The 21,154-nt window shown below is 33.9% G+C and overlaps 1 protein-coding gene across 1 annotated transcript; it reads right to left on the bottom strand.

Moving 5' to 3' along the window:
• Positions 1-748: 748 nt before the first annotated feature.
• On the bottom strand, positions 749-5,002 carry LOC138335390 (transforming growth factor-beta-induced protein ig-h3-like). Its single transcript, XM_069284450.1, has 6 exons — positions 4,821-5,002; positions 3,116-3,333; positions 2,282-2,471; positions 1,835-1,933; positions 1,510-1,620; positions 749-997 (listed from the first exon to the last, which is right to left on the bottom strand). Exons 1-6 carry the CDS (start codon positions 4,972-4,974, stop codon positions 870-872), a joined length of 900 nt encoding a protein of 299 aa, XP_069140551.1. The 5' UTR covers positions 4,975-5,002; the 3' UTR covers positions 749-869.
• Between the last annotated feature and the right edge of the window lie 16,152 nt (positions 5,003-21,154).

The following is a 21,154-nucleotide window of genomic DNA, read 5'->3' as shown; positions in this document are numbered from 1 at the left end:
CTTCATGTTGAGTTTGCCTCTGTTCTGTTGGCATTCATATTAGCTATGAATGCCAACTGAAAGAAGTTCAATGCTTATATTTACATTTGGCTACAATTTTATGATAAAATCCCAATGGAGTTTGCATCTATGATTAAATAAGCATTCGTTATCGTCATGGATGGAACAGACATTTGAACAGCCGTCTTCCGTGGTCGCTGACACGACAATTGTTACGTCACAATGATAATGACGTCATAATAAGCGCTTGAAGTTCATTGTCTATGTGACTGCCAACTGCGCTTGGTAAGGTTACATAGTGGGACTGCAGTGAAAATGTAAATATTCACATATGGTAAGAGAAAGAACCATTTATTCTCTTTGGGGTGAGGTAGGAGACCTCAACCCTCGGGTTAAGGTTCTTATAAGCTGTCAAACATTCGGCAAAGCCTCGTAGCTTAAGAATCTTATTCTTCGGGATGAGATTCTCCTGTCTCACCCTAAAGAGATGGAAGATTCTATTGATCATTTTGTTTTTACCAAGAGAAATAATTGCTTCCAAGATTGCGAATTTTAGCTTCACAGTTTGAATAATGTGACCAAATTTTAATTTATAGTGATGACATTTAGAGTCAAAAGTGTTATTTTATGGCCAATGTTGACACCCTACTATGATACCATCATCGAGTTTCGTAGACGTCGAGATAAACAGGACCAAAATCTCCTTTTTGTTTTGAGATCATATTTGTCAATAACATAAACAATAGGATTATTTTTAACATATTTTATTTACGTCAAATTCAAAAATAACAATTCAATGACTATACATATTCTAAAATATGTGTAATGGACAAAAATGACATAATAATTTACTACCATTAATTAATTGATTAATTCCTAAAAAGAGGATCTTGTCTGTACTGTGGTGGGATGAGGACATTGTCGATGATATGAATGACTCCATTGGTTACTGCATCATCGGGACGAATGACAACGGCGTTGTCGATTTTGACCTCACCTTTATAACAGAGAGAACATAAACGATTAATTACTTCTCAACATTTTAGGAGATTTTGTTTACAAATTCATGTCAACTAAAGTGGTTGAAATTCACCAATGTGATAGACCAATACCAGAGACAATATCTTCTGTGATCTATCTAAATATTTATGGCCCATAGGCATGTGTATTGCAGCCACACTTCGTTAACTCGAAGCCAGCAGGAAATGGCAATAGCTCGAGTTATCGGGGTATTCATGATGACTTAAATAAACAGTGAAAAGATTGGTCAGGACCAACACAACACTTTCAATTAAGCAGGATAATCTATTTAACTATTAATTGAGGTAATGCTTCTTTTAAAGGCCATTGTTTCTATAAGTTTACATTCTGTGAAGTTTGGAACAACCGAAAAATAAAAAAAGGTATTTATACTCTGTGAATCTATTATATTACTTTCTTAAAGCATATTCCATTTGCATTTCAGTGGTATTAAATAAATAGTATTTTTAATGGCTACACGACACTAACCATTTTGGATAGAGACGACGACATTTTTGCCCTCCAGTGTAGCGACCTTGGCACCGTTACTCAGACCAGCGCTGAAGTCGGTTCCCTTGACAACGTGGTATGTCAGTACATCTGTACAAACAAAATGAAGTAACTGTAATATATTCCAATATATTGAAAATTTTCACAGCTAATACAATACTAGTGTGACATATCTCGATTTAATGTAAGTTTTACAATCAACTAATTTGTCACGATTTTGTTACAATCACATGTCATTTATAGTTCATAAAATGTGTCGCTTAAGCTATTATGATAAATAATTAAGAACTTGGTTCAGTCTTACCAGTCAGGGCGGTTTTGTTCTTTAGCAAGTTGTTCAGTGTGCCGGCTGGGAGTTTGGCGAACGCTCTGTCAGTTGGTGCGAAGAGGGTCAGACCATCGGCTTTTGAAATAAAAGAAATACAATCAGAATTCCTAGTTGATATGTTTTGGTTATATTTACCTTCGTATCAAGGATCATATCAATTTAAAGTACGTTACACCGTGAAACAGAAAAATATCAAAATAAATAAAATATATATCAAATTGTTTTGATAGAATTAGATTTATCATCGGATAACAATGCCAAAAACTCCTAAAATAAATTATGGTAGATAAAAGATTTGGTAATAAGAGCTTCATCTTAAAATAAGTTTACATACACAAGCGCCTTATGTAAATGCGAGCTCCACATATACGATTTTTACAGACGGATGTGACGTGTTGCTATATGTGGAGTCATAAGTCCTACCTCCAAGGGCTGAGGCGATTCCAGCAGCGCTGACAGCTGTCAGGAGAGTCTTAAGCTGGCGATCGTTTTTGACGGCATCGACCATGGTTTCAAGTGGAATTGGAAACAAAACTCTGTTTACAACATGGATGACACCATTTGTGGCATTCTGGTCTGGCATAACAACGGGAGATCCGTCAGCAGTGATGACCTGTTGGAACCGAAGACTTTATTAATGACTGCTATTTAACCAGATTACCATATACCATATTACTATTAGCTATGATTCGATGATTGGATTGCAAATAAAATGTATGTTCATGTGACCACGGGCGCAATTGCACCTCTCGATAAAGTGTTCATATAAAGAATGTTTTTTTTACTGTTATCGTTTTAATTTTTGCGGATTCTTTATTCCTCAAACTAAAATTTGTGTCGTGTTCAAGAATAAATATAATTTCCGCAATTTCTCTCTGCAAGTGATCATGATAACAGTAAAGAAATTAATTTTCAAAAGTCAAATAAATTGCGAGGGGTATGACTTTACAAATATTTTTCATCTAAAAATACAGTAATACGAAAAGAATAATCATAAAATTGAGGTAATTAACGGTAAATATCATCTGGGTGTCTCGCCATTCTCAGAAATTTTTCATAGGGGTTCAAGTTCAGTATGATCTGGTCCCAAAATCATGAAACAATCTTAATTCTAAAAAAGTTTAAAGTTTAGGCTCGGTCAATCAAAGATGACGATACAAAACGTTGACTTATTTATAATTGGCTAAGTAAAAAAAAATATATAAGATTATTTCATGATCCTTGAGGCTGATGTCATAATTTCAAAAAACAGCCAACCTTGCCGCCCTGGTAGATGTTGATCCTGATCTTAGCAGGGGCTAACAGGGACGCTGCCTCGAGTTCGTTGGAAAGCTGAGAGGAGTAGACCTTTCCGCTGACTACGTGGTATTTGAGGACATCCTGGAGGGCAGTCTTGTTCTTGCTGAGGTAGTTAAGGATGAACTTGGGGAGCTTGGAGAAGGCTTCGTCAGTGGGGCCGAAAATGGTGAAGGGGCCTGTGGAGGAACGAAAAGTTAGGATGTTTGTGGGGTATGATAAAGCAACACGAAGGTAAGATAGAGACCAAGTTTTTTCTAATTTCCAAATATTTTATTGACAAGGGAAAATGGAATATTAACAGGTTTAGACATCAGTAGATTCAGTTGCTTAAACCGTAATTAGGCAAAGCATTATTGAATCGATAACAGTTGTAAAATATCTAGTCATCCATATTGTATTAACTTTTGTATTACAATTGTAAATTGTTACTTAAACATGCTCTCTAAAATATAAAACTTCACTTCTAAGTGCTTTAACGATAAATTGAATATCAATAATGAGAATCTAGTCAACTATGTTGTATCAACTTTCGTAACAGCCAATACAACAACAAAAAACCAATAAACAAAACAAAACAAAAGAAAGAAAAAAAGAAAGAAAAGAAAACATTTGAGTGCTAAAATATGTAAACCAGAATAACATGTGAACTGTCATTATGTATTAAGACACATAGAATATAAGCTGATAAATAGAAAGAAGAAATCCCTTTAAACTTTGCTGGTACAGACATAAATAAACAAAATAATTGCACAGTAGAGAAAGATTTAATTTAATAATCACCAGAGTAGAGTGAGTAAACAAGTACAAATGTGCACTTTCACATTAACACGACATACATTGTTGTTATATCGCGTTTCTACGTTAGGATAAAACTCTTCATAAATCATGTTTCGTTTGTCAATGCATATATAATTGTATAAACAAGTGGCGTCAAATATGATAAGTAATATTTAGGTATATTCCTTAAAGATGCTCCACCGCCGACGGACTATAAACGATGCTCATCATTTGAACTATAATTGGTGTTTAATCATGTATATGTATGTCTAATTAACACAAAACATAATACGAAATGATTTATTTTGCTTTTGGTGCATGCGCAATCAGTACGTCATTCAATATAGGATATAGTGCCACTGAATTTTTCGGGATGCAAAAAATTATTTTTGGTATTTTCATCTTGAAGTGAAATGAGAAGCTCAAACTTTTCAATGGTGGTAATGGTGTAAATTAAGTAACTTTTGTATCCGAAGACAAATACTAAATCGCCTGTTCTGGTATTTGATAGAGAAAAAATACCGTTTGTCAGCGGTGGAGCATCTTTAATGATTGAACAAATAATCTACAAGCGATTAAACCTTAATTGTTACTGGAGATTAACTATGTGTTTACTATGGTATCTATTACTTCAATTGAATTCTCCTCTTTGGTCAATTCAAATTGTTCAAGAAAAGAAATCTATGCATCTTGAATTTATCTTTTCCAACGATGTCGAAAAAAATAATTACATTAAAAAACTAACATTATTAAATACGTTAGAACGGTTTAATTTTTTTTCATAAAATATCTTTAAACAGTTAATTTTCACTGATTGCGTAAACCTAATTTAAATTAAAAAATGGATTAAAAGAAAGAGAATGATTAAATCAAAGTCAGACCATACCTCCTGTTGCGATGGTTTCGGCTAGTCCAGCCTCCTTGACCAGGGCTACCAGAGTCTTGGCGCCAAGCTGTTCAGCAAGTTCCACCAAATTGCCCTGCTGGCAATACCCAGTGGTCAGGACACAGAGAACGGAGACGACTGCTAAGACCTTCATGTTGAGACGAGAAGCTGCCGAAGAAGCCGAGATCCCCGGTCCTTATATAGACCCTGGTTGTGTAAGTTTTGACGTAACGTGACATCAAGGTCCCATGTTATCACCCAAGACACGTGAGACAGGAAGACACGTGAGCGAAGTCTTAAGATGGGGGATAAGGCCACTTCAGATAAACTTCATTTCCAATGACCGAGTACCACAAGATAAATGCTGATTAGGTAAAAATTAGCTAGCGTGAGCACTCTATATCAATGAATATGTAACAGAACATTAAAGGTTCTAATTTACTTTAACCTCAAGAATACTTTACCGATATTGTATTCAAGATTATTTGTAATATTTTCATCTGGAAGAAATACTAGAAGCTGTAACTTTAATTTTGGTTATGGTGTTAAGTAAGTAACTTTTGTGACTGAAGAAAAATACTTAATCATCTTTTCCTGTTTTTGATTAAGAAAAACTACCATTTGTCAGTGGTGGAGCATCTTTTATTTAGTTTTATATACTTTATCAGCATACAAGCGCCAAATTGACTTAATTTTTATGCACCATATAAAACAGCTGTCTACTTGCAAGCCGTTTTATTTTATAAAGTCGAGCTTTATGTTGCCAATTAAGTTTACTTATTGTAACGCCGCCAATAATACAACCTCAAATAACAAAACTAAACCAAAATAATGATAAAACATACTTTTTAAATAATACAAACCAAGAAGTTCTAAAAAGCAAGTGTTCTTTGCTTACGCTATGATACGAAACTAGATCAAATTTAAATCAACCATAGGTTGTCGACAATAATATCAATACGGACATTCTAAGGAGAATTTATCAAGTCTGAATGTATGTGGCATAAATATGCAATGAATACATTCGCTCTCATTTTAAATAGGCAAAACATTCTTTCTTCCATGAGATCGACAGATAAATAACCCCTGCATCTGCAGTAAACTCACTGCAATAATTTAATTTACGAACAAGTTACATATGGGGATTTTTTTTTATTTATTTATCTATTTAATTTTTTGTTTGCTTTTTAATTTTGATAAAACACCTATTTTATAACAGATATTGAAAGTCAGTCATCTACAAGCAATGTTATCTAAACAAATAACAAATAAAAACTTTTATGCACGTCATCAGTTTAATAATAACTACATTAACACGCTAGTGGGAGAAGAATAATCAAAAGATTTATAAACAAATACAAAGTAACTACATTGAAACTTTAGAAAGAACCGTACATGTTTGCCGTCCAATGTTTGTAACGATATTGATAATGTTCTAAAAGCGACATAAACTGAAATAGATAACGCTGTCTTGTACTGGATTTGTTGTGTTGTGACGACCTAGATGAGGTATTTGACCTTGACTTGCAGGTCACGACACTTATATCAGGCGATAACGACAGTGACCACAATATGTCACGCTGGACAGTTGTCAACAATGTCCACTTAGCGTCCAAAGACGTAGAGAAAATACACGCGAGTAATTTAAAAGTTACAAAATTATAATCAAAGATAAACATGCATGTAATGTGATATCTGTCAATTTTTCACATTTTTACTACATACTTTTGTTAAAATTGCAAACCAAATACTAAGGGGCATGCTTGACCACAAGATTTGCTTACTCGACAGAATTTTTGGTGTGTTTGTCTTGACCATGGGAATAATCAGCTGACACCGCTAACCTGAGGTTATCAGTGTTAAGTATGTTTACGATGTTTCTGTCCTAGACAACGGCCAGTCGAGACTTGATAGCTTTGGTAATATCAAAATCTTGCATTAGCGACCTTGTTACTTGTTACTCAGAGAAGCATTTATCAAAAGACACTTTTCTGACATTCATCTATTCAAATTATTGTAAAAAAGATTATTCCCTGCGTTTAATGTTTATCTTAATTCTTAATTTTGCGTTTGCATACTTAAATGTTTTTAGCGGCGATGTAATTTTGTAAGTTATACTTGTATGGTACTACAAACCTAGCAAATTTTGACAAATTTTCGCAAAAACTTTTCGCGCGGGATATACCCAATTTAATTTCACACACAAAATAATTTGATTTACGGTATATCTACAAAGAGAAAGAAATGTGCTTAGGTGGAGAATGATTTCTTATCCTATTAGAAATATTTTGAACCAATTTTCCTTCACAATTTTCCTCCAATTTCGCCATTTCAAAACGATTTTGCGAAGATAATTCGCGGGTTGAACGCTTTCATCGCGAAATTCGCGAAACTAAATCGCACGCGGAATAAAGTTGCTTTGCATTATATAAGATGGTTGTATATCGTGACAACTGTATGTCAACCAATGACTTAAGATTCAATCTCATATCCAACTGTGGGTTTTTTTCTTATCAAGAGCTATTTTTAGTTCAAATATGCTTTTATAGCCCAATACGCTTGTTCTTCATGGAGTACATTGAATTGATGAGAAGTTTTATTAGAATTAAAATCAAGTTTGTTTAGGATCTGGTTATTATACTACATGGGATTCGAATTCACGACTCAAAGTTAGTGGGAATGTGGCAATATTCTTAATCATTGGTTTGGTTTTATTAGTTTTACATCCTATTAACAGCCAGGGTCTTGTAAGGACGTGTCAGATTTGTTGATGGAGGAAACCTGAGTACACGGAGAAAAAACCACCAACCAGTGGACAGTACCTAGTAAATGTCCCACACTGGGGTTTCTGACCCGCATCCCATAGTTGGAGGGCTTGTTGTAATATGTCGGGACATCATAACTACTTGGCCATTGTAGCTCTTTTACAGAGCAAAACAATTGCAACAAACATTTTACTAAATGAATAACCCCCCCCCCCAAAAAAAAAAAACAAAAACAAAACAAAAAAAAAAACCGTCAGAAAGAAAGAAAGCATAAGGAGGACCAAAACACGTATATGAATGATATCTATATCATAGCTTACCTATGGATCTAAATATGTTATTAGACGCTTGAACATGATTGGTCATTTGATCCAAAACGGCGTCGTTTGTAAGAAACTTGTTGTAAAACGTGTGGTCAGCAACTAAGTTACAGTTTCACACTGACTGTCTTATTTGCGATGATAGACCGTCGTTTTCGCGCTCTCGCGGCTGATACCTGTCCGACCATTTTTCTGATGAACTGGTTGAAGCTGCTCACGCATTTTTCTCTGACTTCCGGTATTTCATCATCTTTCGGTGTAGAGTTCATCAGACTTGCACTTTATTTCATTTGTGTCTATTGAAACATCCGATGACCTATATTAAAGGGATACGGAATGAAGACGCAAATCATTGATTATTTGGTTAATAATAAATATTTTAATTTACAAATATGAGGTCAAATGACAGTTCCGCATTGGATTTACAAACATGAATATATGATGTTTTACTTATTTATGATCAAATTGGAAACCATTCCTTCGTTAGCTTCAATAAAAGGGGTGGGTGACATACTGAGGATATTTTAAATCAGGAAATACCTGTAAATTATTGAAACTAAAGTTTGTGGCTCCTTGGAAATGTCGTCGGGATCCCTCGATGTTATACGTCTCATTCGGATAGATTAGTTGTCCCTCAAAATGACCACGTGTCGTAACCACTCCGAATATCCTACTTCCAGAGTCACCCTAAAATACTATAAAATATAACCTAATTTCATTATACATCTCTAAGGAATGCAATTTTTCTAAGAGGCAATCTCACTACATACATTGCATCTACTTACGGAAGTGTTATGATCTTGATGTAAATCAAAACTACATTGTAATTATAACAACAACAAAAAGAAAAAAAAATGTTTCACCTCCATTCGTATCCCTACTTCAGTATTTGTTATTTCAACAAATTTTATTTCGAATAATGAAAAAGGATAGTTTTCTCCTTGAGTAACAATGAGTTATATCATATTATTCAAAAAAATTCTAATTTTGAACATATTCATGAACATATACTGTAGCAATTTTATTGATGAATAATGTTGAGATTAGGGACAGTATTTAAGATATCATCTCCAATATACTTTTGTTCGAAATTTATTGTTTTTCAAAATATATATAATCATAATTTAGAGATTAGAATATGATATAAATGACTGGATCCATCCACACATAGGATACAGACCTAAATGCCCATAATGGCTTATTTGCCAGTGGTCATCCACCTATGTATTTTTGGATCCAATCAAGGATATTATATTCAGGTTTTAGTATTAAAATAACTGTACTATCATTGAAGATGGAATATATCATTAATATCAATGGATTTGAATGAGATGAAGTTAATTTAGATTCAAAAAAATTTTGAATAAATACATAATCTTGATATTGTCCTTACTTCTTATTACATAAACAAACCTTACTTATTACATAAACAAACCTTACTTATTACATAAACAAGCCTTACTTATTACATAAACAAACAGTTATGTATTCTTTCATATGTGATAATTTGAATATATCATTATAAATATGTTAAACAATATAAATTAGGTGCCATAAATTACATGCCAATCAGAAAAGAGGGGGAGGGGGGGGGGGAGAAGGTGGAGTAGAGTAGATGACCATAATCAAAATAAAGTGTGCTATCTATTAATGCTATTTTTAGTAAGGAAAATATAAAAAGCAGATCGCAGATCAATATTGAGATGATATCGAGATCTATACAGGTAAAAATCGATTGGTAGCTCTAATGAACTCAATGACACTATCAAATATGTTTAAATTGGTTAATTTATTACAAGTTTCACAGCCAGACAAAAGCATATTTAAGTTATAATGATTATGATTTTGATTTAGATCGAGTAATTTTCTCTCTTAGTATTCTTCGGGGTTCATCATTATTTACTACAAGATAAGAAGTGTTCTACTGTTTCATGGCCATTACCACAACCGTACATGCTGGAGATTCAGTAAGATGATCTCTGTGTAAGTCAAAGTTAAGATTGCTCTCTATTGTTTCTTAACTGACAAAGGAGTATATTGTTTTTCCTTGTGCCAGCATTAAAATAATTATAATAAACATTTTCTAATCTGATATCACTTAAATATACTTTTAAAAGTTTTTTAAACTGATAGATTGATGTAACACTGGTGAGGTCATACCTTGCTGCAAGTTCATTATAATCTTTCAATGTGGCTGGAATGAAACTTTTTGCATATATATTGGTTCTGCATAGTGGAAAAGTAAAACATTCTATCATTACGTAGTAGATACGGATTGACATTTATTAAAGTATGGCTCAATTAGTTCATTAAGATAATTTGGTGTTGTTCCAAAGAGAATTTTATTAAAGCGGAGTATTAGTCTGTTTTTTCCGTCTTGCAGCAATGGTGTCCCAACCAAGTTCACAGTAAAGTTTATAGTGAGAGGTTCCCTTACGCAGTCCTGTGATAATGCGGGCAGCTTCAATTTGTATCGATTCTAGTAAATTTGCTTCTTCTTGGGTACAGTTATCGAAAATGATATCACCCATACCATAAAATAGGTCGAATATAAGAGGTATACAAAGTGACTAGTGTTTTACTTCAGTATACTACAAAGCCATTCCGATACATTATTAGAATGAATATACATTGTACCGTACCACGCTTACTATACCTTACGGCCGGGGTTCAAAACGGTGCCTATGAGTCTTTATGGAACACTGCTTCAGAAACACTCGGGCACAATTTTCTAAACTTTTGTAGGTTTCCAATTATCTTATGCGTATACATGATTTATATATCATTTTTGTCCAAAACAAACATACAACCATTCAACCGTACCGCTCAACATACGTCAAGTTTACCGTTTGTAGACTCGCGTTATAATTTTCTTTCGGAATAAAATTCATATTGATATGTGGAAAAAAACTCTTTCTCTGTGCATTTGATGTTTTATACGGTGCAGTTTTATTGCCTAGTAGGTAAGCATTATAAAGCAAGTAAGATAAAATGCATAAAAACGTTTTGATAACGGTTTGCATATTTATTACTTTTCTCCATTAGCGGTAATAGGCACCAATTGTAACTCTAAAGACGACACCATTATCTTCTTAGTCTTTCAAGCTACAATATTGCAGTTAATACATTATGTACTAGCTTTTTTGAGAGGTAAGTTTGGGTTTACGTTTTAAGATATTGTAAAGAAATTACAAACCTTCGTCGAAACCAGAATAGGAACAAGACGTGTCATAAAATATTCTTCCGGAAGAACTCTCGAACACTACATCGTTTGAAAACAGTTGTGTAGTAGGCTGGAAACGGCAAACTCAGCAGCATTTACTCCTTAAAAATACATTAATTAGATATATGTTCCGGTGTCAAATTCAAGTATATCTATAAGAATCGCTATTTTTCAATGCGAATTTTTTTTTATGAACCACTTTGTCTTTGAATACATTTATTTGATATGACATATATAATTCAAAATATCTATTTGACATGACAAAACAAGGGATTATTATTGCTTGTTTAAATAAAAAAAGAAGACCTAGTGATGATTCGAACCCTGAACCCTTAGAACATGGTGGCAACGCCCCAACCATCTGATCTACAGAGACACACTACTCTGAATTGTTCTGACATTGATTCATAGACATTTTAGCGTACATTGAATTATCCACGTTTTTCTCATTTTCCGGCACCAGTGCAATGTAGCAGAACCCCTTTTTGAGAACACGATTTAAGTTGTGTTTTATTACACTGAATAAAATGATGCGCTGTATTAACAAAATGGATTTAAGTTTTTGGTTTTAGTTTTAAAACTAATGAACTCTGTTAAACCTGGTACTATATAATATCTTTGTCGAGGAAGATAATTAATTAGTTTCCTCTTTTATTAAGGAGACTTAAAATTAGAGCCATATTTGAATCTGATGCATTTATCAATAAAATACTATTCATTGTATCGTTTTACTTAATATTACCTGTACTTATCAAACATGGTCTTTTAACATCATGTCAATTTACACATTTTGTCATTAACTCTTCAATCAGTATCCAAATGTATTTCTATATTTTGATCTCTGTCTGTAGGTTATATATAGAGAGGAGATTTTAGGAAAGACACGTTTTACAATGGCTTATTTACCCGATTTGTTCTATCATTTATGACCGATTAATGAAAATGAAGGTTATTATTCATTAGCATATGTAAATTGCTCATTTAAATGTGACATACAATTTGGGCATAGTAACGACTAATCTTATTTCTGGTGACATGTCCCCCACCATCCACCCTTGGGTAATTTAGCTATAAAGTACTTCTGTAATTCAAATATAGGATGGATTTTAATTTGCATATATTATTATAACACCAGTTAAAATAAACGTTTTGACCTGTTACATTCTAGTTTTATCAATGTGCATGTCGTAAGGAATATACGACTCCAATTTTGTTGTGGTATTTGACGTAAAAAAATATATGTTAAACAATGTATTTTGAAGAAAAACATGTTTTGTATCCTAACGTATCGTGAACGTTGCAAAGAGAATGAATAGGAATTTTGCTTAATTAAACGAGATTGAACGATCCACATTTACAAACACACAGAAAATGTTTTTTAAATGTACAAAATATAGACCAAAACATTCTAATCTTGATTTTAATTTCTGGTGAAATTTATGAAATTGTGTACTTTAAAACAATATTTGTCTTACACCACCATATCACACAACTCATCGTAAATATAACGATGCTGTCGACGATTGTCAGATGATTGAAATTGCTATCAGGACCAAGAGTCATATTCGTAGCCAGTCTATGTTATCATTCGAAACAAAGCTCCCAAAACAGTACCCTATTATCCCATTCCACGCCCTAATGACCTTTTATGTATTTGAACCGACCTCTCTCTTAACGGTATCACCACTCTGAATTCTTACCAGTGTTCGATGATATGTAACGGTTCATTGAAATGACATCTAGTAAACGAGACAGTATTCTTTGACGGTGTTATCACGATATATGTTGTTAAAAACTAGTGTCCCGGTAAATCTGATACAATTCATATATGTAATTGATAAATTAGTGTATTTTAAAAAAAAAACATTACATAACTTTATATCCTAAATATAACGATTCCGTCGATTGTCGAAATGTTCGCTTTCCGCCTGCTACGACCTAGGCCGCGTACAACTCTTGCTGCAGCAAAAAACATACACCACAGGTAAAATATCACTTGACGCATTTTATATCTCCTATATCCAAAATAGATTGTCATGCATAATAAACGTCAAACTCAGCAGCATTTACTCCTTAAAAATACATTAATTAGATATATATTCAAAGATACATTATGTAAGTGTTGGATAAAAAAGAATTCGCAATACAATGGTCTTGGCAAGTGGAAAGCAACCATTCTAGCAATCGACGACATCGTTATATTTAGGATGAGTTGCGTTGTCTTAAAATACCAAATTTTATCAATTATTTATACACATTATATCACGTTTAATGGATTTTTTAAGATAAAAAGTTACGTGGTTAGACCTTCTTAAACATTGTCTAGTTTACTAAATGTCGTTTTAGTGAACCGTTGTATTTAGTAATTACACTGTAGCAGAACACTTGTCAGAATTCATAGTGGTGATACCGTTAAAATAGAGGTCGGTATAAATATGGTTAAGGAAATTAGGACGTGAAATAGGGTAATAAAGTACAATTTTGGGAGCTTTGTTTTGGGTGACAATCTAGATTGGCCATGTATATCATCTTTTGGTCTAAGAACAATTGTGAATGACTGGCAAACGATGGCGTCGTTATATTTAGAAAGAGTTGTGTGATATTATGGCATCAGAAAATCATTGTTTTAAAATATATAATATCCTAAAAGTCTCTAAAATTTGAATAATGATCAGGGTATCTTTTATTATTCTGTACATTTAAGAATAATTTATTATGTTTGTAAGTCTGGGTCGTTCAATATAGTGTTATTTAGCAAAAATTCCATGTCATTCTCTTTGCAATGTTCACAATACGTTAGGATACAAAACATGATTTTCCCCAAAAATATATTGCTTTACAAATTTAGTTTTACGTCAAATACCTCAACAAAATTCGTCTCGGGTATTTTGTGCGACATGCACAACAATAAAACAAGAACATTACAGGTCTGAACATTTATATTTAACTCGTGATAAAATATATGCAAATTAAAATCCACCCGATTCTTGTATTATAGAAGGGCTTTATAGCTAATTTATCCAAGGTGGACGGTGGGCAAGATGTTACCAGAAATAAAATTAGTCGTTACTATGCCAAATTGTATGTCACATTTAAATGAGCAATTTACATATGCTAAGAAATATTAACCTTCATTAATCGGTAGAAGTGTAAACAAAATAGAGTAAGAAGTAGCACTAATATCGAGTAAAGAATTCAATGAGAAACTTTCTTTCTTAAACTTTAATTTTAATCCAAAACAACAACAACAAAAAATGAATAAATGAAAATAATACCATAACAAAAACTTATAACATATGATAACGCATTTGAGATATAGAAAAAAAATAATGAAGTAACATTTTTTTTAAATCGTTTCTATGACGATGTCCTATCTAAGGAAATGTAGCTATTTTTTTTCCGATCAACTCCCTATATAAAGCACAGGACACATGTGCGTCATTCTAAGTATACAATGTATATTGTCTCGGATATACATGTCCTCATTTTGCAGATAACATATCATATCAAACCTGCACTCACCTGACAAGGTTTCCTTGAGGTTTGGAGTAATATTGTCAGCTAAATCCAAAATGTGTTTAGTTGGAGCTAATAAACCACTCCAATATACACTAGGTTTTGCACGTACATGCACACGTGTGTGCCCTGAATACCGGACAGGTAAATCCAAGACAGGTAGACACGCGCCACGTGGCGAGCACGTTTTCTAATCGAATACACCGGCTTCGTCAAGTATAACAAAAATATTGTAAATAAACGTTGTATTAACGATTTCAGTGAAATGATTACCAAAACAGTGATTTACAACGTTTATCTTATCAAATAAATATTGTACATGCGACATAACTCGCATGAGCTTATTCCGAGTCTGTTTGATATTAATACATTGGGCTATATATTGACAGATTATTATTCAAATGTCTATTCACTTGTGTGGAAATTGTATTTTGAGAAACATTTAAAAGACAGCTTAAATGAGTTGGTATGTTTTTAATGGCCAAAGCAAGCATATAAAGCTGTGGACGGGTAAGGTATAATGTACAGTGGACCACAGGGACTTGTAACGTAGGTTGTGAGAAATTCTGCTGTGTATGCATGTGTACTATATACAGAACAAGGAAGTAATTCCAACCGTGTGGATAAAACAAAATTGTCAAATTTTCGAGGCAATCTGTTCCTTAATCAAGACATACAACACGAAAACGATTACATAATAGGATACGAACAGTAATGCGGGACAAAGTAGACAAAATATTAAACTATACAGCACAATGGAGCGCAATTTACCCTTCGGCAACTATATACTAGAACAAGGGAAGCAACGGCTCGCTTGGAAGAGGTATACCTGCCTCTACAAAAGTCACCCGTATTCCGTCAAACATGGATAAATATGTACATATTTAATACCAATATATTCACAAATACATTTTCTACATGAAAAAACCAACTTCAGATACGAAATAATATATTAACATATCTTTATTTCACTATGAACGTGGAAAATGCAGTCAGATATCCTCACTGTCGTTATGCCTGTCCAGTGAAATCTAGGTCAAAGGCACTCATATTCCCTTGTAACAAATTTTGTATGCATTAATTTCACTTTCTGGTGATATTTTCCCATTGCAAATACAAATAGGCTATCTCCGATAACGCTTTCATTAATCCAATCCAACAACTAAGCGAGAAATCACACTTTTTTATCCAGCACTCGACTCTTGTTCGTATAATCCGCCATATTGTAATTGATGATGGATACCTTTTTAGTGTACTCGCCCTTACCCGATACTGCACTGAAATTCTGTACCCAGACTCTGTATAAATTAAGTTTCATGGTTAAGGTTCTTAGAAGTACCTTTATTTGAAATACACGTATCATTAATTAAAGAATCTACATGTAACTTAAGTCGAGACTCTAAAGTTTTACTTTACCGTTACCACATTAATATTATAGCTTTTAGTATACAGGCACTGTGTATATGGGGTTTCCAGTTCGGGTCCGGGTATGGGGTACACAATATCCACTCAAACGTGTTTAACCTAGATTTCAGTGGACAAGCAAAACGATAGCGAGGAAATCTGACTGCATTTTCCACGTTCATAGTGAAATAAAGGTATGTTAATATATTATTTCGTGATTGAAATTGTGTTTTCCATGTCGAAAATTTATTTAAGAATGTATTGGTATTATATATGTACATATTTATCCATGTTTGACGGAATACGGGCGACTTTTGTAGAGGCAGATGTACCTCTTCCAAGCGAACCGTTAGTTCCCTTGTCCTTTTATATAGTATATACAATTTGTAGGCCTAGTACACATGTATACACAACAGACTTTCTCACAATCTACGTTACAAGTCCCTGTGAATCAGTGGGTGAGCTCTAGTCGGTAAGACATGCGCATTACAATTTCTTATTTTTGTGCACATGCGCACAACATGTTACTAATGTAAGTTCGATCATACTATATTTTCACTAAAGCTTGCGCCCATAGTCGACCCACATTGTATTCTAGCAGACGAGACTAATGAGTTCCGCCAAGCGCGATAACTTCTTATAACTAATTAACCCCGTTATGAGCATCTGTACCCTACATCAGATGACCAGACTTCAGACTTCTATGACTTACCTGTTAAAGGCTCGAAACAATAGCTTCAGTCCGTCACCTGTCCCTCTCCGCACACGATGATGGTCTGATAGTATGGCATGGCTGTCAAAATTCACCGGCTCATAATGTCGGATCACATCGTTCAGTGGAATGGCTAAAAAACGAAATATGGTTAATTTATATCCTTGACACATATTTATCCATTTTGTCTGCCGAGCATATCTGCAAAGTAACCTAAGGTATTAGACTAGTGATATTTCGTATGCTTATATATCACTTATTGTTGATAAAAAGTGTGTATGCGTCGGGGCTATTATGAAATTTTACTGTTGACTTGCTACTCGTTGTGAACTTTGTAAATTTTGAAAAATATACATTTCAGGAAAACATGTCGACAGGGTTCGGTTCATATTGCTGTCACCTCAAAACCCTGTCACTATGTTTACTAGTGTCTACAGTAGGTACAAGGAACGGTTATTTGACCGATTTGACTTTAGAGAAGCATACACATCATTTTTTCTTTTGGCAAATGGAGGTTGTAACTTATATCATGCAAATATGGCAACAGGAGTACGGAACATAAAAGGTTTATTTTCAACTATTTTTTTCTTCGTGTATATTATTATATGCATAGACTCATGCTTGGGAACCCCATACACGATCTTACCATTCACCTTGTGTTCTGTTATTGTTATCTTGATACCTTCGCGAAGATATGACCGAAATCGCGGAAATTTTGGAAATGTATTCGTCATTTTGTCCTTTAGTGGAGTCTTTAGACAATGGTCCCATTAAAAAATGGTTTGGTTTAGTTTTTCATATTAACGTCCTATGAACAGCCACGGTTATGTAAGGACGGCCTCCCGTGTATGTGGTGTGTAGCGTGTGTGAAGTGCGAGGTGCGTGTTTTGGGAGACTGCGGTATGCTCGTATTGTGTCTTCTTGTATACCACTATCATAACTCTTGCCCTTTTATATGTGCTAGATCACTGAAGCTTGCTACCGAAGATACCAAGCATCACACCCCACTCGCGGCCACATGATTATACTGACAACGGGCGAACCAGTCGTTCCACTCTTTGTATGCTTTAAGCACTAAGCAGGAGCAGAAACCACCACTTTTATAGACTTTTTTTGTGTCTCGGTAGGGGACAGACCGAACCCACGAAAGGGAAACAGCGTTGATGAGTGGCGGAAGGTGGAAAGACACAGAATTGTATTCCTAAACATGTATACAATATGTACAGTATAATATTTACATGAAATATTTGCTTGTACGTTTTTTCGTGATTTGGAGCTTTTATATGATTTCGTGGATAGAAAAATTCTTTGTTTTATAGTCGATGGAGATATAGTGACAATAATATAAAAAAAAAAATCATTGTTTTTGTCTTTGTGGTTTCACAACATCAACAAATCAACGAATGTGTTTATGAATATTTAATGATATAAAGTATTTGAAAATAATGTCCGTCCAATTTTTGGCTAAGACTGCATAAACCCAAAATATATTTAGAATAATGCTTATAATTTAATTTAAATACCTCAAACAGATTCTGATTATGTATAAATTTCCATGATTTAACTTACTTCTGCAATAAAACAAATTAAGTCGTGGCGCAATGATATCATATCCAATAGTTCAGTTTGACAAAAGACTGAGCCGCTTTTAAAATATCCCGCGAAAACGTTGTGTATGAATGACGTCATAATACTTGATTTGCAATTATTTAGGTCTATGGAAAAATAACCTTAAAGATCTAACCAATACAAACTAATGTAACTTTTGAAATTAAATTACATTAACCTAAACATAACGGGAATGTGTTACTCTAACATTAAGATAACATACTTGATGTGGATTTGTTAATGTCAAATATATATATATAGCTAAACGTTCGTCAATTAAGATAATATATATATATAATCTCTGGTGAGTAATGACACGTCATGGTTCTAGAACTGCTACAACCAGACATTTTATTTATATATCGCCATGGTTACAGTATCAACAAAATATTTAAATATGTACGTCAATAATTAATGAAAGAACACGACATCGTATCGATATTTCTTATCAGTGGTACCCGTAGGGTATCCGGCATACAGTCTGATACGTGCATTTATTTTATTATTTTGCTTCAACCGAACCGAGTAATATGAAAGATTTATATGGGTCTAGCCTGATATATTATCATTTCATACATGTTTTGATATATATACATTGTACATGCATAATAAACGTTGCTGAAATAATAAACGCATAATTGTGTACTGGGGTTATCAATATAGAAATAAAACTAAATTAACGATGCGTACAGAACAGACCAAGCGTTTCGGAAGCGATTGGTGTATCATTGATGAACTCCGCATCAGAAACTAGTTTGATAATCATTTCAGATCAGAAGCTGACGCTAAAGCCGTAGTAAGCACACGTATTTTTGCACGAGATTTAATTATTTGTATTTAGCGGAGGATCAAAGTTCGCGAAAATTTCTTGCCGCGAAAGAGAGGATTTCAATATGGGACTAATTCACGTACCACGTGACACCCGATAATGTTTATGCAGGACTAGCATCTCCAGTGGTGATGCAACGTAACTCTTTCCAATCTTCCCACTGAAATGACACTAGCGAGGTTCGCCCGTTGTCAGTATAATGTGACCGTGTGGGGTGTGCTGCTTGGTGTCTTCGGCGGCATGCTTCAGTGATATAGCACTATAAAAAGGGCAACAGTTCCACTATACAAGAAGACACAACATGAATATACCGCAGTCTCCCAAAACACACGCCTAGCACATAATACCCGCAATACACCGCATACATGGGAGGCAGTCCTTACATGACCATAGCTGTTAATAGGACGTCAATCACGTCAATCAAACAAACAAACACTAGCGAGGGATATTATCTTTTGACGTCATTCCATCACCAATAGAAACAACAGTCCAACTCAAACGTCCTCGGGTGCGTTAGAGATTTTTTAGCATAAATTGTGAAATGAAATCGTCCCGAAAATGTTAAACAAATGGCCATATATATATCTACAATACTATTTTAGTTTGTTTATGTAAGTATTAAATATTGTCGACAATTTCTATTTCATATGCGTTGATTGAACAAAACCACTAAAGTTATTAAAACACTGTAGGCAATCATCCTAGATACTCCAGGGGTTTCGATCACTTATGATCTCTACCTGGATTCTCTCACAGAAAATTGAAAGCAGCACAGTGGAAAACACCTGAACCAATCACAGGCCAGCAAAGATTTCCTTTGCAGACTACATAGATTGCGATGCCCAACATCAAAGTCACACAGTCAACCACAGTGTACCGTTATACGTCTCTTTTGATGTACAACAAACGACTAAATTACCGGTTCTGTTCTGTTGCCTCAAATTTTACTATGAGATAGTTCAGTGGTGCAGAGATCGTAAGTGATCGGAACCCTAGAGTATCGAGGATGTAGTTAATGGGTACATAATCAATTAAAGTTAGAAATAAAAAAATAGTGTACATTTACCGACTAATATTTAGAACCCATAGCGTTTAAATGTATTGAACACCCTATAAGACATCACATTCCACATCGCCTGAACGATTTTTATGAAAATTAACATCCCAATCAGGCGAGTCGAGAAAGCGTCTAAATAATAAATGTACACTATTTATGTTTCCTTTAATAGATATATATATATAATCATTGGTGTAGAACGGACACGGCTGATGAACAACTGTATGATAAATATACAGTGACTGTATACAAGACATTATAAAAAAATCATTGCACACAGTGAATTTACATAGACACCTACCATGAAAGGTTCACATTATATAAAATTTCTATTCTGAATGGCTCTATTTACCATGTTAACTCCTTTATATAAAGTCTTTTGAATAAAATCAATTTAAACTGTTTGATAACATGCCTTTTCAGCATTAGGAAAACACTCATAATAATTGTTTGGGTTTTTTGTTGTTGTTTTTGTTTGTTTGTTTGTTTTTTTTTTTTTTTTTTTTTTTTTTTTTTGTCTGTTCTGTTTTGATTTCGTTTATTCTATATACATTACACTATTTTATGAAATCGATTCTTGTTGATTTTTTTTTAATTTTATTAGTGTTTGATAAATGGTTCAAATGCCTCTTCAGACTGAATTGGCCCTTTAATTTTAAATTCCAATTATAATCTTATCTGACATACACTGCCGGTACAAAGCTCCGTATCCGGAAAACTATGAAATTAATGGCCAACTGGCTGCATGCGGTTGCCGACAAGCCCCTAATTGAAAGGTTACTACACGACGTTAATGTATGTACTGCTTGACCTTTAGGGTCAAGCTGTTCACTCTTAATTAATCATTTATTGATATATATATATATACTAAAATCATGTTGATATCATAGAAGTTATGAC

The sequence above is a fragment of the Argopecten irradians genome, chromosome 11 (genome assembly GCF_041381155.1).
Source record: "Argopecten irradians isolate NY chromosome 11, Ai_NY, whole genome shotgun sequence".
NCBI classification, from domain to species: Eukaryota; Metazoa; Mollusca; class Bivalvia; order Pectinida; family Pectinidae; genus Argopecten; species Argopecten irradians.
The sequence above is the reverse complement of the archived record's forward strand: the minus strand, read 5'-3'. Positions and strand labels throughout refer to the sequence as shown.

Excerpts from the sequence above, each read along its gene's own strand:
- LOC138335390 (XM_069284450.1), bottom strand. The coding sequence starts at position 4,974 with ATGAAGGTCTTAGCAGTCGTCTCCGTTCTCTGTGTCCTGACCACTGGG. Across the intron at positions 2,472-3,115 it reads ACATCTACCAGGGCGGCAAG|GTCATCACTGCTGACGGATC; the intron begins GTTGGCTGTTTT and ends CGGTTCCAACAG. Across the intron at positions 998-1,509 it reads CGTCGTCTCTATCCAAAATG|GTGAGGTCAAAATCGACAAC; the intron begins GTTAGTGTCGTG and ends TCTGTTATAAAG.